This window comes from Podarcis liolepis (genome assembly GCF_965112155.1).
Source record: "Podarcis liolepis genome assembly, chromosome: 5".
Classification (NCBI taxonomy): Eukaryota; Metazoa; Chordata; class Lepidosauria; order Squamata; family Lacertidae; genus Podarcis; species Podarcis liolepis.
In genome coordinates this window covers 102369941-102392453 of record NC_139556.1, presented here as the reverse complement: position 1 = coordinate 102392453, position 22513 = coordinate 102369941, and the positions used below count along the sequence as shown (strand labels likewise).

Genomic DNA, 22513 nt, shown 5'->3' with positions numbered 1-22513 from the left:
CGTTCTTCTTTGGAGTTTTCTCTTCTTTCCAGCCCTGGGCAAAAAGCATTCTTGCAGCTGTCGCCAAGGTTGCAGGTTCGATTACTGCATGGGACAGCTGTGGATTTCTGCATTGCAGGGGGTGGCCTGGATGATCCTTGGGGTCCCATCCAGTTCTACAATTATATATATATATATATATATATATGCAGGTTTTGGTGTCCTCGGGTGTCTTCCCGTGTAAAAGTTGGGGTGTCTAGGCGACGTTTCGACGAGGTCTCACTCGTCATCTTCAGGCTGGTGCTTTCGGCTTCTTGTTACTGGAACAGAGCGGGATCTCAGTGTTTGAGTTCCTATAAATACTGTAGAGGGGTGTGGTGTATTGCCTCAAAAGTTCTGGGCAGAGGGGAAGTTCCCAGGCTAGTGTTCTTTTCTTCTTTTGTTCCTTAATTACTTGAGGGATATCTTGAGTGATTTCTTGAGTGATATTCTGAGTACCACTTAGGTGGGTCATTAGGTGTGGATTAGTTGCTAAAGCCTTCGTGTCTTGACCTCTTGAATTTGTGAAGAGTTTTTCTGGGAAGATGGCTGTACTGCACTTAGTTGTGCTTTGGCTTGGCTTCGTGTATAGGGGCGAGCTGTGGTTTTGTGCCCTGTGCCAGCCAGATCTGTGTAGGGATTGCAGGGGGGTGCAGCATCCGGAGTTGCCACTATGGTTTGGTTACTGGATGGTGTCTGTAATTTATCTGTGGAGAGGGTCTGGGTTTGGGTCTGGTGTGGTTGATTGGAGATGGCGTTCTGTGTGCCTCTGGTTCTGGTGTCGGTTTTTGTGGGGAGGGCTAATTTCCAGATGTCTGGCAGGCGGGACGTGTCGTCACGCTTGTTCATGTTGTGAGGGTGTTTCTCTATCTCGATGGCTTCCATGATTATTCTCTTGTGGTGATGTTCCATGTTAAAGAGCAATTTGGAATCTGCAAAATTAATTTCGTGTCCTGTTTCTTTCATGTGTTGGAAAAGAGAGGAAGATTTTTCTTCTTTTTTGACGGCATTCTTGTGTTCTGCGATACGTGCATTTATTCGTCTGTTTGTTTGTCCAATGTACGTGGCAAACAAACAGACGAATAAATGCACGTATCGCAGAACACAAGAATGCCGTCAAAAAAGAAGAAAAATCTTCCTCTCTTTTCCAACACATGAAAGAAACAGGACACGAAATTAATTTTGCAGATTCCAAATTGCTCTTTAACATGGAACATCACCACAAGAGAATAATCATGGAAGCCATCGAGATAGAGAAACACCCTCACAACATGAACAAGCGTGACGACACGTCCCGCCTGCCAGACATCTGGAAATTAGCCCTCCCCACAAAAACCGACACCAGATCCAGAGGCACACAGAACGCCACCACCAATCAACCACACCAGACCCAAACCCAGACCCTCTCCACAGATAAATTACAGACACCATCCAGTAACCAAACCATAGTGGCAACTCCGGATGCTGCACCCCCCTGCAATCCCTACACAGATCTGGCTGGCACAGGGCACAAAACCACAGCTCGCCCCTATACACGAAGCCAAGCCAAAGCACAACTAAGTGCAGTACAGCCATCTTCCCAGAAAAACTCTTCACAAATTCAAGAGGTCAAGACACGAAGGCTTTAGCAACTAATCCACACCTAATGACCCACCTAAGTGGTACTCAGAATATCACTCAAGAAATCACTCAAGATATCCCTCAAGTAATTAAGGAACAAAAGAAGAAAAGAACACTAGCCTGGGAACTTCCCCTCTGCCCAGAACTTTTGAGGCAATACACCACACCCCTCTACAGTATTTATAGGAACTCAAACACTGAGATCCCGCTCTGTTCCAGTAACAAGAAGCCGAAAGCACCAGCCTGAAGATGACGAGTGAGACCTCGTCGAAACGTCGCCTAGACACCCCAACTTTTACACGGGAAGACACCCGAGGACACCAAAACCTGCATTCCTGTACCCGTGAAAATCTACGAAAACATATATATATATATATATATATATATATATATAGGCATTTTCTCCAGCATTTGGAGCAGTGGGTTCTAGTCAGAGAATCATTGCATACTCTCCAAGTTCCCTGATTTTCCAGGGACAGTCCTGGAATTACAGAAGCCATCCCAGTTTCTGATTTGATCCCAGAATGTTCTGATTTTCCTTTTTTCCCCCTCCACCTCTTAGGAAACAATTAAAAGCTGTGTGTGTCTGTGTCTGTAGGTGGAAAAAGGGGAGCCCCTGTTTATACTGACAATAAAATCCCTGCACCCAATGAAGGAAATTGTGACGCTGGCATACAAAGCCCTTCCTATAATTTTGGTGGGAAATGTCACCAGTCCACTGTAAATTCTTACATTGTATTTCAATATTTTGTTGGAAGCAGCCCAGAGTGTCTGGGGAAACCCAGCCAGATTGGCGGGGTATAAATAATAAATTATAATAAAATTATTATTACATTGCAATGCTTCTGAAACCAGCTATTTCTTAGGGAACATGGGAAGTGTTGCTTGACACTGTCTACACAGAAGTAAGTCCCACTGTATTCAATGCAGCTTGCTCCCAGGTAACTGGGTCAAGACTGGGCAGCCTGACACTGCAAACTTCAGCATATTTACTCAGAAAAAAGGATTCACCCTTTAGTAATGTTCCTGATCATTCTCACAGTTTCTTCTTCATTATTATTATTATTATTATTATTATTATTATTATTATTATTAATAATAATAATATAATATTTCCAACTCTTTTCCCTGACAAGGACTCATGGCAGGTTATCGATGAGATTGTTGCAAATGATCCCTTCCCTGACACATTTTTTACTTTACAACAATGCTGTGAGGTGGGTTGGGTGGAGAGGTTTTAACTGGATGAAGGTGACAGGTGAAGATGTTTATAGCCACATCTATGTGGGCAGGAGATCAGACACGGAAGAAGCTTCCAGATGCCCCTATTTTCATCGGAGAAATGTTTGTCCGAGAGCTGAATCTCTGGAAGGGACCCCAAGGGCAATCGCTAAAGTGAAAAGTCCCAAACCTTTCCTCCAAGGTGAGTCCCTCCATCTGCCTGATAATTCTGGTTGCCCTGTGCTGAACCTTTGCTAACTCCACAGTATCCTTTTTGAGGTAGCCAGCTCTCTGGGATCCTGGCAACAGGTGAAGGCTCTTGTGGGATGTAATCCACTGATGCTGTCAAATGCAACATTCCTTATTTCCCTAGCGTGGGCACAGGCAGGGGGACATCCAGTCAGGGTAACTAAAATTGTCTATCAGAAACTTCACTCTTGTGGTTTATCACCACAACAGCTACTCATGCTGGGTTTTAGTAAGGCAAACACTCTAATTTGTCAGTGCCGAAATGATATCGAGTGTCAGAACAACTTGGCCACAATAAGGAAATTCTGCCCGCGGTATGACTATTTCCCACCTTCCCATTTTGACTCTCCGGCACCCTATCTGCATAACCGAGCAATTCTAAAATATAGACATCCTTTTACTCTCGTGAGATTGAATGTGTTGCCCTCAGTTGGACTTAAGGGACAATTCCAACAGATTCCACATGGAAAACGCTTATGGCCCTGTGGAGATGGCAGGACCAAATTGGTGGCGCATGCCCTTCTGGCTTGCCCTCTTTATAAAGACTTGAAGAATTAGATTATCACCCCCCTTTTATTGTCCATTCTGGGTCGCCCAGCCACTGCCACCGTGTCCTTTCTCTTGGCAGATCAAGACGAGCAGCTGACAGCAAAGGCTGCAAGGTTTCTAGCTGGAGCAATCAGAATAAGGTCCACTATTTGACTATTGATTCAAAACCCTAAAATGTATTTTATATAATTGACTTTTTATTTCTATTATTTGGGTATTGTACTGTTGTTTTATTGCTGTGGCCAATGGCTGACACAAATAAAAATTCATTCATTCATTGTAATTTCCTATTCTACTGGTCTGGAATATCTCCCTCTGCATGTGACCTGGGAGATGGGCATGGCTCTGGCTGACTCCATCAAAGAGCCGAGTCACGCAGTCTTTTTCTCGGTCACCTTTGTCTTTCTATTGTCTTGCTCTTTTGCTGCCATGCTGCTCTCCTGTAGCCATTTTGTTGTATTAATGTAATTTTGCTGTCTGCTGGCTCTAAGCCACCAGCACATGAGATTAACTCACAGTTTCTTTGTGTAACTATTAAGTAAAGCCTGTCTTTCAGGGATCAAATTGTGAGCTGAAATGTGAGTAAACTTTTTGTTACTTTACTCAGAAAGACTCTCATGACTTTATTCTTTTAAGAGGGATCAAAAGGGACACTGGGAAATAATCTTAACTAAGAGATTCAAATGAGTCTGCAAACTAGCTTCCAGCTATATTGAGGGGAATCTTCTCTGCTGCATCACTCACTGGCGTGGGTGAAGGAAGGATAATATTTATTCAATATACCCTTTCCTACTATCCTTAACAGGGACGCGAGTGGCGCTGTGGGTTAAACCACTGTGCCTAGGACCTGCCAATCAGAAGGCCGGTGGTTCGAATCCCCACGACGGGGTGAGCTCCCGTTGCTCAGTCCCAGCTCCTGCCCACCTAGCAGTTTCAAAGCACGTCAACGTGCAAGTAGATAAATAGGTACCACTCCGTCAGGAAGGTAAATGGTGTTTCTGTGCATTGCTCTGGTTCACCAGAAGCGGCTTCATCATGCTGGCCACATGACCCGGAAGCTGTACGCCGGCTCCCTCGGCCAATAAAGTGAGATGAGCGCCGCAACCCCAGAGTCGGCCACGACTGGACCTAATGGTCAGGGGTCCCTTTACCTTTACTATCCTTAACATTCCCACACCTCTTGTTCCATGCAAAGAAGATGTTAAGATTTGACCACTGGGGATGGGACAAGGTCCTCCACTGCCCTCTGAGAGCAGAAGGCTATCTTGGGGGAGGGGGCAAGGACCAGCCAAGCGGCACCCAGTGCTCTGTGCTCCAACACCTTGTCTCTGTCCCCTTTGGCAGCTGCCTCATTGTATACAACACCAGGGTTGGTTCAGAGGGGCTTGCAGGAGACCACTAGCATTGCACAAAGTGAAGACTCACTGAAATCAATGGATCTAAGCTAGTCGCGCCTATTAACTACGGTGGGTTTGCTCCTCAGGGGACTAGTATTGGCTACAATCCACATCAACAGTGCCTCCAAAATTTCTTACACATCACTTGGGAAGACAGGCGAACTAATGCAAGTGTACTGGAAGAAGCGAAAATCACCCGTGTTGAAGCAATGATTCTTCAACATCAACTTTGCTGGACTGGTCATGATGTGCAGATGCCTGATGACCATCTTTTAAAGCAACTACTCTATTCCAAACTTAGAAATGGAAAGTGTAATGCTGGTGGTGACCAAAAGGGGTTTAAAGACTGTCTCAAGGCAAGTCTTTAAAAATGTAGTATAAACACCAACAACTGGGAAACACTGGCCTGCGAGCGCTCCAGTTGGAGAACAGCCTTGACCAAAGGTGTCATGGGCTTTGAAGACTCTCGAACTCAGGACACAAGGGAGAAATGTGCTAAGAGGAAGGCACACTTGGCAAATCCACACTGTGATCAACTTCCGCCTGGAAACCAATGTCCCCAATGTGGAAGGATGTGTGGATCCAGAACTGGCCTCCATAGTCACTTTGGGAAGTTTTTAATGTTTGATGTTTTATTCTGTTTAATGTTCTGTTGGGAGCCACCCAGGGTGGCTGGGGAAACCCAACCAGATGGGCAGGGTATAAATAAAAATTAAAAAAATCCTTCCTTCCAGTAGCACCTTAAAGACCAACTAAGTTAGTTCTTGGTATGAGCTTTCGTGTGCATGCACACTTCTTCAGATACACTGAAACAGAAGTTGCCAGATCCTTCTATATAGAGAGAAGGTGGGGAGGGGTATTACTCAGAAGGGTGGTGGGAATGGGTGATTGGCAGGTAGCTGAGATGAGCCTGTTGACGACTCTTTAACGACTGTAATAGGTCTTACAGGAAAAGGCAAGGGGTGAGAAGGTGAGAAATGGCTTAGTCATGTATAATGAGATAAGAATCCAATGTCTCTGTTCAGACCAGGTCTCTCCATGGTTTTAAGTTTGGTAATGAGTTGCAATTCAGCAGCTTCTCTTTCCAGTCTATTTCTGAAATTCCTTTGTAGTAAAACAGCTACTTTGAGATCTTGTATAGAATGTCCTGGGAGATTGAAGTGTTCTCCTACTGGTTTCTCTGTTTTGTGATTCTTGATGTCTGATTTATGTCCATTTATTCTTTGGCGTAAGGTTTGGCCTGTTTGTCCAATATAGAGAGCTGAAGGACACTGTTGGCATTTGATGGCATACACAATATTAGAGGATGAGCAATTAAATAGTCCCGAGATGGTATGTGTGATGTTGTTGGGGCCAGTAATGGTGTTGTCCGGGTGTATGTGGCAGCAAAGTTGGCATCTGGGTTTATTAGGCTCATCTCAGCTATCTGCCATCTGGGTTTATTAGGCTCATCTCAGCTATCTGCCAATCACCCATTCCCACCACCCTTCTGAGTAATACCCCTCCCCACCTTCTCACTATATAGAAGGATCTGGCAACTTCTGTTTCAGTGTATCTGAAGAAGTGTGCATGCACAGGAAAGCTCATACCAAGAACTAACTTAGTTGGTCTTTAAGGTGCTACTGGAAGGAAGGAATTTTTTTATTTTGACTATGGCAGACCATCACGGCTACCTATCTGTAACAGGGTATAAATAATAAATCATCATCATTATCATTATCATCATCACCATATTATTATTATTATTATTATTATTATTATTATTATTATTATTATTATTGACTCACTGTTAAAACCGTGTTCATGGAATCTTATTCAGCTACGAGTGATTGCCAAACAAGACAACCCACTGCAAAGCATCTTACTATATTTCTAGTGGGTGGCATTAGCTCTTACTCAGAGTAGACTCATTGGGATCAATGGACCTGTGTCATGCTCATTTATTTCAGTGGGCAATCTTGAAGTGAGTCTTGGCTGAAGACCACCCAATGTATCCGCTTCCTTGGGGAAGGGTTGTGAATTTGACTGCCTCATGGACACATCAGTCCCATCTGAGCCCAGGGTGGTGTGACCCAACACAGCTCCTATTGGCTGTGACAAGACTCCTGCAAAGGAACTTCTGAGACCTGGCTAATGGCAGACCCCTCTCTTGAAGGACGAATGGGGAAAAGGAACTGGGGTTGTGGAGGAGGAAGGAGCAGACACATGAGACATGGAGAATGAACTGAAGCACAAAAAGGAAAACTATCAAAATAAGCGTTTTATTTCAATGCAAACTGAACGCAACAAAATTAAAACAAGGTCACTTTTCAAAGCAGATGATATAAGGAAAGGGAGGTGGGGAACTGGCAATGTGTTAACAAAAATGGCAACAAAAAGAGATGAATGGATGAATTCTCGACTGCAACCTCTGTATCGGCCTTTGCCGACCTTATTTTGCCCTCCAACTGCTTTGGGATATGTATGAATTGCAGCGGGTTGGACTAAATGACCACTGGGGGTTCCTTCCAACTCTGTGAGTACTCTCAAAGTTCTTTATTGGGCAGAGCGGAGGGCAGGGCTTCTCTGACAGGCCACTGTAGGGTATGGAAGAGGGCTCTGGAGGACTCTGCCCCATCTCTGCCAGCCCACTTGTTCGCCTGTGTGGAAGCCCTAGTTGCCTACGGTAAGCAGGCTAGTGCTTAACTGCAAGGGTGCTTGGAAGAGCCAATTCATTCACTAGAACACCCACATCAGAAGATGCCTGGTCCAGGACTGGTGCACGTGATGGGTTTAGACTCCGTGCACCAAGTTTAAATCTTTGCTCCATCAAGAAGTTTAAGACCACGTCTCCCAAAACAACAGCCCAGAGGTCAAAGGTCATTTGGGTGTTTTAGGCACAACCTGCTCAACCTATCTTTTCTCATGCACATGCTAGAAATGGTTTGGCTCTAGGATGTTCTGAGTTCACCACAGAAGCTTGCAAGCACCTGACCTGCTGTTGGCCGCAGACCCTGAGATGTGGGAGAGAAAGGAATGGGGAACCCTGAGACGTCTCTCTGTGGTGAAGGCTCACACAAGGTTCTTCTTTGGCTTGCTGATGTCAGCCGCCAAACACGCAACCCACGGTCAGAGCGAGTTCTCAGAGCAGTGCAAACAGGCTTCGGAATCCTAATGTCAGTTGCATTGTGGTTTCTGTGTGTTTGTGTGTGTTTGTGAGATGGAAAACTGCTTCCATCAAATCTGAGAACGAAAAGAAAATCCCACCCTGGGGGCTGTTCTCCCAGGCTCACCAGCAAGAACTCCATGTAAACCTGTCCGTTTGACTCTCCCGGCAGATTAGAGGCAGATGGCATGAGAAATAATACTGAACATGGGGGTTAAAAAAAGAGAGGTACAATTGCAAACATGGCTTTCCGTTCTAGAGAAGATGGGAGCAAAGGGAGGCTGATGGGAAATGGTGGAAGGGAAAGGAAACACACAGACTCTCTTAGGATGCAGAAAAAAGAATGGGGCTTTTGACCTGAAGGCCCACGTCCTTGCATTGCAGGGGGTTGGACTAGATGACCCTTGGGCCCCAATTCTGAAGTTCTATGATTCTACATCGGCTGCTTCAACAGGAGGGCGGGTGGGTGAGGAAATGCAACCCCCTGCCTCCACGGGGCAAAAAACTCCCTACCTGCTCTGCATTCTGGGTTCCGGGCGGTGGGGGCTATCAAGCAACCCTGGCAGAGTTTAAAAACATCACAGTGGGTCTCTAGGCCAGGGGATCGGTTGCAAGGTAGGGAGAGTGGCCTTCAGAGGCCCTGCAGATCTCTTGCGCCAAACTGGGGGGCGGGCAAGACCTCATTGCTCCCACATCAACCTGGAAGGATACTGACTCGCTCCAGTAGAAAAGCAATTTGGCTTTTGTGGGCTGGCGTCCGAAGGGAAACCGAGGCAGGTGAGGCAGGCTCAAGTCGGGCGCTGGAGGGGAGAAGCAGCCGGGCCCTTGGGATTTGAGAGAGGGTGCCCTCCATCCCAGAAACCCTCGCTCTCCAGCTACGCCTCTCCCCCACCCCAGCGCTGGGTGCTCAAGCTCCCCTTGTCCTCAGACATCTCCCAGAGGAGGCTGGGCAAAGTCCTGCTCCAGCCCGGAGCTCTTGGTCCGGCCGCTCTTGACGGGCATCTCCACCAGCAGTTGCTTCCAGAACCTTCCCCGAGGGTAGCTGGACTTCTCCCCCTGCCACTTGATGACGGTGAGGGCGGCCTTTGCCCGCCTGAGCTCCTTGACCTTGCTCTTCTTGATGGCCTGGTACTGGACAAGGATCACCTTGATGGACCCCCTGGCCGCCATGTTCTCCAGGCCCGCTTTCAGCTCCAGCAGAGCTTGCGTCCCCTGGAGGACATAGTTGGGGCTCAGCACCACCAGCAGACGGCGGCTCCTCTGGATGAAGCTCAGGGTCTCATCCGTGACAACTGGCAGAGGGCAAGGAGGGAAGAAAACACACCGAGTGGGTTAGGGAAGGTTGGGGCAGGCAGACTGCCCTCCGGCAGCTGAGCCCAGGAACCTGTGAGTTCTCAGCTTCCTCCTTGTGAAGTTTCTAGCCCCTAAGAAAGGCTGGTGCCCTCCAGATGTTGGGGACTTATGGGAGCTGCAGTTCAAAACATCTGGGTCTTCTACCGTAATTACTAAACCATCTGCAAATGCTTTCAATTTAAATTCCTTACTGCCTACCTTTACTCCTCTAATATTTTCACCGGCTCTTATATTACGCGTCAGGACGTCTAACACTAATATAAATGATAGCGGAGAAAGAGGACAGCCCTGCCTTGTTCCTTTCATAAGGTTGCATTCTTCAGTAATGGTATTATTAAGAATCAACCTCTAGCCTAGAGTAAATAGTTTCTATTTCTCTTATAAATGTCGTTCCAAAGTTCATCGCCTCTAGCACCTTCAGTATGAAGGCCCATGAGACATTATCAAAGGCTTTTTCAGCATCAATACGCATCATAAACACAGACAAAGGAGCGTGTGCAAAATGTGAGGAGGCTGCCCGGCCAAACTCTGCTTTTCACCCCAGAGCAGGATATTAATTGGACTCCAGCTAACAGCATCCCTGATCGTTGGGTCATTAGTGGTCATAACTGCCTCTTGTGGCAGCGAGTTCCACAGTTTAACTAAGAAGTCCCTCCTTTTATTTGTCCTGAATCTTCTAACATTCACCTTTCACGTGTTAGGGAGAAATAATAATTTATTATTTTTACCCCGCCCATCTGGCGAAGAAAATCTTCAATCTTCCCACTTTCACCTGGCCATGCATAATTTTGCAAACCTCTATCAGTCCACCTCTTCCTTACCTGTTCTCTAAAAAGTCCAAAGCTTTCTTCATATTGTTGCTCCGTCCCCTTGATCATTGTTGGTTGCCCTTTCCTGAACCTCTCGGTTGCCTGACAAAACTCTGCATTTGACCCCAGTGCAGGGACGGCCGTCTGGATATTTATTTAGACTCCAGCTGCCATCAGCCCTGACCCTTGGGCAATACTGCCTGGGAGCTGGAGTTTAGCAACACCAGGAGGTCCACAGGGGCCTGACACTGGGCCAATCCTACTATTCTCTGTCACTTCTGGGATAGCTCAATTGGTAGAGCACAAGGCCAGGGTCATGGGTCTGAGCCCCACATTGGGCCAAAAGATTCCTGCCTTACAGGGGGTTGGACTAGATGACCCTCGTGGTCCCTTCCAGCACTACAATTCCATGATCATATTCTATGATTATACCTCCTATTCTCTTCCCAGTGAGACAGGTACCAGAACTCATTAACCATCTCATAAGAGACAAAGACCTTCCAGTCGCTGGGGCATCTCAGTGTCTCATTTTGGTGCTTTTAAACGTAGTCATTTCAACTTTGTCCTTTTTGATCCTGCTGTCTTTGTGCTCTGCGGAGGCTTTTAAACATTTATGGCCCTCAATTTTCTGCGTTCATTTCTATTTTAAACTGTCAACAGTTCCTTGCCATCCACCAGACACGCCTCTAGCTGAAGCTTCAGGGAACTAGCGGCGAAGATCAACTGTTGGCCTCAGATGCAAAACCTCCTTGGGATCAAAAGATGCACACACACACACACACACACACACACACACACACACACACACAAATTCAGTTGGGCTCAGGTGGGCATGCAGGTATCTACCAGCAATGCCCATGGAGGGCTCTCTGGGGTGCAGTGGGGACTACAGAGGACGTTCAGGGGTATGTGGGACCTGAGATCCCCCCACAGAAATCATTTTTCTGTCCTGTGTCCCGTTCTGGGTGCCACCATCTTAGGAGGAAACCGACAAGCTGGAAAATGTGCAGAGATGTTCAGGGGTCTGGAAACCAAGCCTTGTGAGGAACGGGTGAGGGAGCTGGGTAGGTTTAGCCTGGAGAAGAGAAGACTGAAAGGTTGATATGACAGGCACCTTCAAATACCTGCCCCATGGAAGAGAGAGCAAGGATCCAAACCAATGGATTCAAGTTTCAAGAAAGGAGATTCTTGCAGGAATAACCTTCTGACAGTAAGAGCTGGTTGAATGGACTTCCTCAGAAGGTGGTTGACTCGCCTTCCTTGGAGGTCGGATGGCCCTCTGTCAGGGGCTCTTTTTCTAGGATTCCTGCAATGCGGCGGGTTGGGATAGATGACCACATGGGGTCTCTTCCAGCTCTCCAATTCTCCAATTCTTAAGCTATCATCTACGATCATTCTTTCCCCACACAGTAGCTATATCAGGGGTGGAGATCTGGGTCCAGCTGCTGGCCCTCCCACCCCCAGCATTGGCCCAGTTTGACAGGCGGATAGAGCTCTGCACCTGTCAATCATCTGGCACCACAAAGCAGTCAAGTGACCTGTTTTAGCCTGGGCAGTTTGAAATCAAAGCGGGGGGGGGGGGGGACAAAAGCACAGCGCTCTGCCAGCTCCAAAGACCAGCAAAGCATTGCGCTTTGAAAGCCCCACATCTGATGTCACCTACTGCGTAACCCATATACGTAATTTCAGCTGGTTCCTATTTTTCTATCCCTCTGACGGAAAAGTGCCGTGGCGACTGTCGCATCAATTAATATTACGCACAAAGGCGCATCCATAATTTACAGGCGTTCTCCAAAGATAGGCATTTCACGTTTAATTAAATCCCTTCTCCTCGTAAAAAAAAAATGTTTCCTCTCCAATTAGATGGCGTGCAATTGATTATGCACCAGGATCCGAAATAAACTGAGATGAGGGAGGCGATGCATTGCACAAACGGAGGCAAACCAAAGTATGAATGTTAGCTATGCTCTAAGACAGTGTTCCCCAACCTTGGGCCTCCAGCTGTTTTTGGACTACAATTCCCATCATCCTTGACCACTGGTCTTGCTAGCGAGGGATGATGGGAGTTGTAGTCCAAAAACAGCTGGAGGCCCAAGGTTGGGGAACACTGCTCTAAGACATGGGTAGGCAAACTAAGGCCCAGGGGCCGGATCTGGCCCAACCGCCTTCTCAATCCGGCCCATGGATGGTCCAGGAATCAGCATGTTTTTACATGAGTAGAATGTGCCCTTTTATTTAAAATGCATCTCTGGGTTATTTGTGGGGCACAGGAATCCGTTCATTATTATTTTTTTCAAATTACAGTCTGGCCCTCCACAAGGTCTGAGGGACAGTGGACCGGCCCCCTGCTGAAAAAGTTTGCTGATCCCGCTCTAAGATCATTCTAAGGATCAGATGAAGCTGATCTGTCCAGCCCAAGATTGCCTGCACGGACTGGCAGCATCTCTCCAGAATTACAGGCAGGGTGGGAGATGATCCTTCCCTGGAGATTTTTAAGCAGAGGCTGAATGCTCGCCTCTCAGGGATTCTTAGCTCTGATTGGACTTTAGCTCTGCGCGGGGTTGAGCTAAATGACCTCCAGGGATCCCTTCCCACTCTAAGATTCTACAAATCTTTCGAAGCCCTACCTGGAGATGCTTTCATGGGTTAAACTTGGGACCTTCTGCGTGCAAAGGTGGCCTTCTGCCCCACTGAGCTATGGGACTTCCTCATTCTTGTGGCTTTCCGGACTCGGAAAAGATGACTAATAACTGCTAAAAATGAACGAGGGGATGAATGAATTCTTTCAATGTTCATAAACTTCCTTCCTTTCCCCCCAGTAGCTGGGCTAAGAAATCCAGTTGAAGAAACATCTGGATTGGGGAGCAAATTATGCAATGCCAAAAACTTTCCCCTTATTTGCACAAATCCCTAATGTGAACTTTAAGTCGCTTGGAGGAGATCTGGGGGGTGGGGGATAAGTTTGAGACCTGTCCCCCCCCCTGCCAATTTCGAAGTGGGAAAAGGGTGCATAGGACCCTGGCTGAAGCTTTCCTGCCCCCAGTCGCTGATCCCTAAGGAGCTTACTTGCAAACTCCAGTCTGCAAGGGAGAAGATAGAAGAACACTGAGCTCTGTTACGTGCTGACATGCGAGTGTCTCCTGGGTAACGCACAGTGGAGAACATCAAAAAAAGAACAGGGAGAGGCTGCAGGATCAGACCCAAGACCGATCTAGTAGAGGACATGAAGGGAACAGCCCTCTATTGCTCTTGATCTCCAGCAACAGGTACTAAGAGACAAACTGCCCCCAAATTGGAGGTACTATTACTGTCACACAGCAAACACCTTCTGTTTTAACTTTCAGGCACCTGCGGATTTTTCCACATTCAGGAAATCGCTTCCACAATGCTTCGTTTACTCCTGCTTTCAACTGTTTAAATATATGTTTTGACTGTATTGCTTTATGTGGCATTTTTCCATCTCTGCCGTATTAAGGAGTTGGTCCCTTTCCTTTGGGTGGCGCTGTTGGTTAAACCACAGAGCCTAGGGCTTGCCGATCAGAAGGTCGGCGGTTTGAATCCCTGTGACGGGGTGAGCTCCCATTGCTCGGTCCCAGCTCCTGCCAACCTAGCAGTTTGAAAGCACATCAAAGTGCAAGTAGATAAATAGGTACCACTCTGGCGGGAAGGTAAACGGCGTTTCCGTGCGCTGCTCTGGTTCGCCAGAAGCGGCTTAGTCCTGCTGGCCACATGACCCGGAAGCTGTACGCCGGCTCCCTCGGCCACTAAAGCGAGATGAGTGCCGCAACCCCAGAGTCAGCCACAACTGGACCCTAATGGTCAGGGGTCCCTTTACCTTTACCCTTTCCTTTCTCGCCCTGATCTGGCCACAGTGATCCATGCAACGGTCTCCTCCAGGCTTGATTATTGTAACTCGCTCTACACGGGGCTGCCCTTGAAGCTGACCCAGAAACTCCAGCGGGTGCAGAATGCCGCGGCAAGGCTCCTTACGGGGTCCTTGCCGCGGGATCACGTTCACCCAGTGCTTTACCAACTGCACTGGCTCCTGGTGGAGTACAGGGTCAGGTTTAAGGTGCTGGTTTTGACCTTTCAAGCCCTATGCGGCCAAGGACCCACGTACCTACGGGACCGCCTCTCCTGGTACGCCCCGCAGAGGACCTTAAGGTCCACAAATGACAACACTTTGGAGGTCCCAAGTCACAAGGTGGTTAGATTGGTCTCAACCAGGGCCAGGGCCTTTTCAGTACTGGCCCCGACTTGGTGGAACGCTCTGTCACAAGAGACCAGGGCCCTGCGGGACTTGACATCTTTCCGCAGGGCCTGCAAGACAGAGCTGTTCCGCCTGGCCTTTGGTTTGGACTCAGTCTGACCCTTATGGTTTTGATCTATGGGCTACTATCAAAATGAGGCTGCATTTTAAATTGCATTTTAAACTTGTATTTTAAATTGCCCCCCCCATTATGTTGCTACTGTAATTTTACTGGTGTTAGCGGCCCTGAGTCCTGAGTCTAGCCAGGGAGGGTGGGGTATCAATAAAATTATTATTATTATTATTATTATTATTATTATTAGTCACTTTGATTTCTTTCTTTTTTATGAAATAGCGGAGAAGGAGAAAGGGGGGGGGGACAGAGGCAGGGCATCACTGGCTCAGCATTTCCTTGCCTTCCACTCTCCCTTTATTGGCCCTGCAGCCGGTTCTCACGGTGGCCGACCAGCTGCCCGTTGCAAACTAGCAAGCAGGATCCGAGCACATGAGCAACTCTCGCCTCCTGTGGTTCCCAGTGACTGGCATTCAGGAGCATCTAGCCCAGCGTCCTGTTCTCACAGGGACTGACCAGATTCACCAAAGGGAAACCAGCAATCGGGATTCGAACACGAGACTGGTTTCCAGCAACTGGGACTCAGAAGCATTTCTGCCTCCAGCTGTAGCCATAAAAAGAGTAGCCATAATTAGACCCAGTTCTCATCTGCCTGACATGCACCTTGCATCACAGTTAAAACAAAGCTTTTATATTTCACTAAGGATGTTTCTTCCATTGGCATGATACATAGAGGGGGGCATGCATTTTTGGGCTTGGGGGGGGTTCCCTAAGACAGTTCCTCCCTAGTAGTCTCTCGCAGAATCTCATTTGGGACACAGCGCCATTGCTCTCACTGAAAACGCCCCCCCCCCATCAGCCAGGACCGGGGGACGAATCTGACAGAGATCTTGTGCTGACCTGCACATGGGTTGCCCTAGCCCAGCGGTTCTCAACCCGTGGGTTGTTGTTGGACCACAACTCCCATCATCCCTGAGCTCTGGCCTTGCTAGCTGGGGTGATGGGAGTTGTAGTTCAACAACATCTGGGGACCCACAGGTGGAGAAAGGCTGCCCTAGTCAATTCAGAGGATGGAGAGGACACACAGGCAAAGGGAGCGTGCCTGTGGATCAGCTTCCACTATTAAAACGGGGTGGGGGTGGGTGACATCCTGCCCGGGAGCTGGGAAACTCTGTGCACTCATACCAGAGCCCTGCAAGGAAGTGCTAGCGGGGGGGGGGGGCGCAGAGATGCCCTACAAAGTGTCAAACGCAAGCCGGTGGCAGGACTTATCCCTTTGCAGGCGCAAAATTCTGCAGCTGCTTTTAAATAATGAATGCAAAGTCGGTGTGAAAGTGTCACTTCTAGACAGCAGAGAAAGCAGGGGGGGGGATCCCACTGCAGCTCTGAGGGGGGAGGCATGGCTAACTGGAAGAGATCCCAAACCTGGTGTTGCTGGGCAAGGGCTTAGCCACAATTTTTGTTAGGGGGGCAGCCTTTTCGGGGGGTTTTTTGGGGGGGGAGAGTCTCAGTTAACTATGTATTTTCATTGGGGTTTTTTTTTTGGGGGGGGGAATGCCCTTCCCTGCCCCTCTTGGCCACATCCATGCTGCTGAGTGGGTCTCCTTTCATAGAATCATAGAATAGAATCATAGAGTTGGAAGAGACCACAAGGGCCATCGAGTCCAACCCCCTGCCAAGCAGGAAACACCATCAGAGCACTCCTGACATATGGTTGTCAAGCCTCTGCTTAAAGACCTCCAAAGAAGGAGACTCCACCACACTCCTGGGCAGCAAATTCCACTGTCGAACAGCTCTTACTGTCAGGAAGTTCTTCCTAATGTTTAGGTGGAATCTTCTTTCTTGTAGTTTGGATCCATTGCTCCGTGTCCGCTTCTCTGGAGCAGCAGAAAACAACCTTTCTCCCTCCTCTATGTGACATCCTTTTATATATTTGAACATGGCTATCATATCACCCCTTAACCTCCTCTTCTCCAGGCTAAACATGCCCAGCTCCCTTAGCCATTCCTCATAAGGGTGGTCCTACCCCAAGAGAATGCCTGGACAGGGGCAAATGCCTAATTCATAGACTCATAAAATCATAGCCTTGGGAGGGACACCAAGGGTCATCTAGTTCAATGCCCTGCGATGCAGGAATCTCACCTGAAGCACCCATGACAGATGGCCTGTCATGGCTAAAAATTGGCCGCTGTTTCTTTAATGCTAAAAGAACTAAGTCAGCTTGAGTCAGTGGCCTTCAATGACTCTTGCAACCTTTCACCAAATTGTTATAATGTTAGTGTTTGGTGGTGTGGATTGGCTGGATGGTAGAAAGCTGGTTGCGTTTGGTGTGGGTAAAAGCTGTTGGTCGTGCTTGGAGAAGAAGACTTTTTAAGAATAAAAGCAGCAATGCTCTGCAAGAATACTCTTTCTCAAAGACTCTTTTGTGCCAACTGAGGTCTGAAGACTAGGCAAAGGAGTAAAAAGGAGGTCAGAAGCTTTTCTTTTTCAAACTATCCAACCTCTGCTTAAAAACCTCCAAGGAAGGAGAGTCCACCACCTCCCAAGGGAGACTGTTCCACTGTTGAACTGCTCTTACCGTCAGAAAGTTCTTCCTGATGTTTAATCAGAATCTCCTTTCTTGTAACTTGAAACCATGGGTTCGAGTCCTACCCTCCAGAGCAGGAGAAAACAAGCTGGTTCCTTCTTCCATGTGGCAGCCCTTGAGATATTTGAACATGGCTCTCGTATCTCCTCTCAGTCGTTTCTCCTTCAACCACTCCTCATAAGGCTTGGTTTCCAGACTCTTGATCATCTTGGTCGCCCTCCTTGGTTGCACACTTTCCAGCTTATCAACATCCTTCTTAAATTGTGGTGCCCAGAATTGGACGCAGTATTCCAGGTGTGGTCTGACCAAGGCAGAATAGAGCGGGACGATGACTTCGCTTGATCTGGACACTAGACGTCTGCGGATGCAGCCTAGAATAGCATTGACTTTCCTTGCTGCTGTGACTCCAAAGGAGTCCTGGGATAATTCCCTCCCTGCCAGTTCCTCAAGAGGATGGCGTAATCCTCTACCTACAAGAGAGACGAAGAGCGCAGGGTGCTCTCTAAGAAGCCGGAGATGAGCTGACAGCAATTTCATGCGTTGCCAGGCTCCCTTAAGAATCAGATCCACTTAGGCTTCAAAGTGAAAAGGCAGAGTTCGGCTGCTTTGAAGGAAGAGGGGAGGACAAAACACAAGCAGGGAAAACAACTTTGCCACCCAGCTGTGCACAGCAGGAGAGAAGAGGCTCAAGGACCCTTCTGCAAAGACACCAGGAAAGGGGTCAGGAGGAGGAGGAGGGGCACACGACGCAGCTTGCAAGGCTGCACACACCAGGAATTCAAAGTGCCAAAATATTTGCAGTCCAGTCCTTTGCATGTCATCCTCACATATATTTTATTGTATTTTTAATATTTTGTTGGAAGCCGTCCAGAGAGGCTGCGCAAACCCAGCCAGATGGGCAGGGAATAAATAATAAATTATGCTTGCGAAACATGGACCACTTCTAAACGCCATCTCCAACTCCTTGAAAGACTCCATCAACGGGGTCTCTGAAAAATTTTGCACATCACTTGGGAAGACAGGCAGGCTAATACCAGAGTACTGGAAGAAGCAAAGATCACCAGTGTTGGAGCAGTTACAGATGTTGAAGCAATGATTCTTCAACATCAACTTCGTTGGACTGGTCATGTCGTGTGGATGCCTGATTATCATCATCCAAAGCAACTACTCTATTCCGAACTTAAAAATGGAAAGCGTAATGCTGGTGGTCAACAAAAGGCAAATCTAAAATAAAATAAAAGTAGTATAAACACCGACAAATGGGAAACGCTGGCCTGCAAGCGCTCCAATTGGAGAACAGCCTTTACCAAAGGTGTTGTGAGTTTTGAAGACACTCGAACTCAGGACACAAGGGAGAAACGTGCTAAGAGGAAGGCATGCTTGGCAAATCCACACCATGATCAACTCCCGCCCGGGAACCAATGTCCCCACTGCGGAAGGATGTGTGGATCCAGAATTGGCCTCCACAGTCACTTACGGACTCACTGTTAAAACCGTGCTCATGAAATACAATCTTACTCGGGATTGTATGAGGGATCGCCAAAGAAGAACAGCAAGACTCAGTCTTGCTTATTGGGGCTGATGAGATCCGTAGTTCAAAAGAGCCAGGTTGGGTAAGGACGATGGAAAGCTTTCTGCTTCCTTTGACGAATGGCTGCCTCCATTTGTATTTTGAGTATGATGCAAATTAATTTACGTACAGTGCAGAAGTGTGCGATGCATATTCCCCACTGTGGAAGGACTTGTGGATCCAGAATTGGCCTCCACAGTCACTTACAGACTCATTGTTAAGACCGTGTTCATGGAAGACAATCTTACTCAGTTACGAGGGATTGCCAAAGAAGAAGAAGAAGAAGATGATAGATAGATCATCATTATCACCATCACCATCAATAGGATCTGCTGCCAAGAAAGCTATTCCTGGGACTGCCTCTTAGATATTTCTGTTCGGAAGCAAGTACCATTCAATTCCATGGAGCCGACTCTAAGATATATGTATATATTACGTATCAGGAATGGTTGAGGGAGCTGGAGAGAGAGGAGAGCCACCTTCAAATATTGAAAGGGCTCTTCCACGGAAGTTGCAATGCTCTGCCCTTGCTTTGGAGGCTCCGCCCCCCCCAGCAGTGGGGCGCAGTCTCCCCCCCACCTCAAAGATGCAACAAGATAGTGCAGGCCTCAATCTGTTTCGCACACCTGCTGCTAAGTTGCAGTTGATTAATCAAAGGATGAAAACAAACATAAACTGAGAGATTAAAAAACCTCGAGAACAATTAAAGGGGGGGGCAGAGTCTGCCTAAGGATGAGCTGGCGGGTGAATGAGTGATAAATACGCCTGTCAGATGTGGTATAGTCTGGGAGAAACACAGTGCACCTGCAGAGAGGCAGTGGGGGTATAGTGGTTAGAGTGTCAGACTAGAGACCAGGGTTTGAATCCTCGCTTGGCCACGGAGTTAAAGGGTACATCTGCACCAGTGCCAGATTTGTGTACAATCATACCTCGGGTTACAGGCGCTTCAGGCTGCGTTTTTTCAGGTTGTGGACCGCCGGAACCCGGAAGTACTGGAACGGGTTACTTCCGGGTTTTGGCGGTTGCGCATGCGCAGAAGCGCCGGATGGCAACACGCGTGTGCGCAGACACACAGACGTGGGTTGCGAATGTTGCAGGTTGCCGACATGCATCCCATACGGATCACGTTTGCAACCCGAGCATCCATTGCATAAGCTCTAGTTTAGGGCCCCACTCTCTTGGGGGCCCCAAAAAAAGTTAAAGGAAAAAATAACCTGGATGCACATTTCCAAAATATAAGATAAAAAACAAGTAAAATAAAACCTACCTACAGCAACCGTGTTTTGTGTTGTGTAGGCTCCCATGGTGTAAGTCATGGGCCCCGCCTGCTAGCCTGCTCCCTCAAATATCACTGGTTTGCTCCTTTCTATATATAGAGTGCCTACATTTTGCATGGACTGTTCGCATGGCAACATGTGCAAAAGGCTATAGGTACCTATGAGGTCCATCAATTGCCATCTAGCATATATTCAACAACAAAAAACAGGAACAATTTCTTGTTGACAAAGGACAGCTGGACATAGAAAGGGCCCCATTACCTTCAGGAGCTTAGGGTCTTGTCAAACCTAAATTCGTCCTGACCAGCACCCACTCTGAGAGTATGAAAAGGAAATCAGTGAAAGAGAGTCTGCAGCTCTTAACTGAGGGATGGAGCTCTGGATATTGCTGAGCTACAACTCCCATCTGCTCTAGCAAACAAGGCCAGTGGCCATGGGAGATTAGGAGGTGTAGTTCAGGAACATCTGGGGGCCAAAAGTTTCCCCACATCAGCCCCTCGTGAGTGGTGGAGGGGACAATTTGGGAATCACTGACTTGGGAGGGACCGTAAAAGTCATTGAGTCCAACCCCTGACAATCTGGAGAGCATAGCCAGAGAGGATCCCTGAAGATCTAGTCTGGGATCAGGTTGTTTGAAGGACTGCCTGTCCCTGTATGAAGCCCACCACTAAGATTTAAAAGATTGGCGGGCAATAGAGTCATGGCCTTTTTGGTGTTGGCCTCTTGGTCTTGGAACTCCCTCCCAAGTGATATCGAATGCACCTATTTTTTATGTTATTTATTTTACGTAGGATAATTTAGAAAACCATTTAAATCAAATAATTCCTGTGCAGCATACATTAAAACCATCACCGCTCTATAAATAAAAGCAGGAACATTTTAAAACGGGCGTACCTAATTGGTTTTTGCATCTGGGTTAAGCTTGCTGAAACAGATTTTTTAAATAAAAAAAGCGCAGGTGTCTAAAACTGCCAAACTTTAATAGGCAGGCTACTCTTGGGGTTGCTGTGCTGAAAGCTCAACTCTGCAAAGACACGGAGCAAAAACTGCTTGGCCCTTCTGTGCAAGTCCTGCAGACCAAACTGGTCAAATAGGAACATGGACGGCAGGCTTTCAAAAAGGCCATGAAGACCTTTCTGCTTCCATCTTTTTGAACTAATACGCTTGGCCTGCTTTCTTTAAAGAGGTTATTTATGATTCTGTGGCATTCCTTTTTTAGCTTACAGTGGTACCTCGCAAGACGAATGCCTCGCAAGACAAAAAACTCGCTAGACGAAAGGTTTTTTCGTTCGCGATTTGCCTCGCAAGACGAATTTCCCTATGGGCTTGCTTCGCAAGACGAAAACGTCTTGCGACTTTGTTAAACCGTTAAAACCGTGCTTCGCAAGACGGAAAATTCGCTAGACGGCAAAAATTGCGGAACGAATTAATTTCGTCTTGCGAGGCACCACTGTATTTCGTTTGAGGTGCTGCGTTGGGCTGCAGAGAGCTTTTAGACTTTTGACTTTGCAACTGTAATGAAATTTTTAAAAAGTATTTCAGTACAACTGAAACTAAGCTGCTTCACAGGAATAAAGGAAGCTCGTACGGAGTCAGAGCCTTGGTCAACCTAGCTCAGGGTTTCTACACTGACTGACCATCTTGGCTGGGAGTCTTGGAAGACCTGCTCCCCGACTTGAAATCCAAACTCTTCTTCTTCTTCTTCTCCACCTCCCTGGGCTTTGCCTGGAAAGGCAGCATATCACAAAATACCAGAAATTTAAAAGAACATAGTGAGACCCAAGGCGTGATCATCTCTGTAAGCGAAACTGGGGAGAGGAAGAAGGTGAGGCTAGGAAGGAAAGAAGGGTGGCAGTCTGGGATCTGTAGGAGCCGAACGAGGATGTTGGGGGGGGGGAGGACACAGAGAATGGCAGCCTTCCCATCTCGTCTAAAATAGCAGGGGAACAGAAGGAGCAGAGCAAAAGCTTGAGGGCGTGGGGGGCGGATTCCATCTGTCAGAAGACATCTGTGACTAAGACCGGGAGGAAAGGAGAGATCGTTGACGGCAGCCACCGGGCTCCGTTCCCTGAATCCCACGCCCACCTTTCCTCAGCCTCCCCTGTGCTCTGTTTTACGGAGGTCATGAACTGGCCACCCGTCAGCGATGCTTTAGCTGTGATTCCTGCATTGCAAGGGGGTTGGACTGGATGACCTTTGGAGTCCCTTCCAACTCTACAATTCCATGATTCACAGGACAGTGATGGATGCAACAGGTAGCTCTTTCCAAAGGCCCTTTGGAACCCCAAGCTCATCCTTCCGGGATGCTGTGGAGTTGGGAAAGGATCAGCCAAGAGCACCACAATGATCAAGGGGATTCACAGATGAAGAATGGTTGCTGCTTTGAGGAACGAGAA

The 22513-nt window shown here is 47.6% G+C and overlaps 1 protein-coding gene across 8 annotated transcripts in view; it reads right to left on the bottom strand.

Moving 5' to 3' along the window:
* The window catches only part of IL1RAP (interleukin 1 receptor accessory protein), a 102389-nt gene that overhangs the window by 5222 nt on the left and 74654 nt on the right, over positions 1-22513 (bottom strand). For 3 of the 8 annotated variants that reach the window (XM_083504145.1, XM_083504146.1, XM_083504147.1), the window contains one exon: positions 7297-9491. The exons of the other annotated variants lie outside the window; for them this stretch is intronic. In XM_083504145.1, coding sequence (XP_083360271.1) covers positions 9124-9491 — 368 coding nt within the window. In that variant the 3' untranslated portion in view covers positions 7297-9123. Of the gene's footprint in view, positions 1-7296; positions 9492-22513 lie in introns of those variants that run through there. 8 annotated transcript variants of the gene reach the window in all.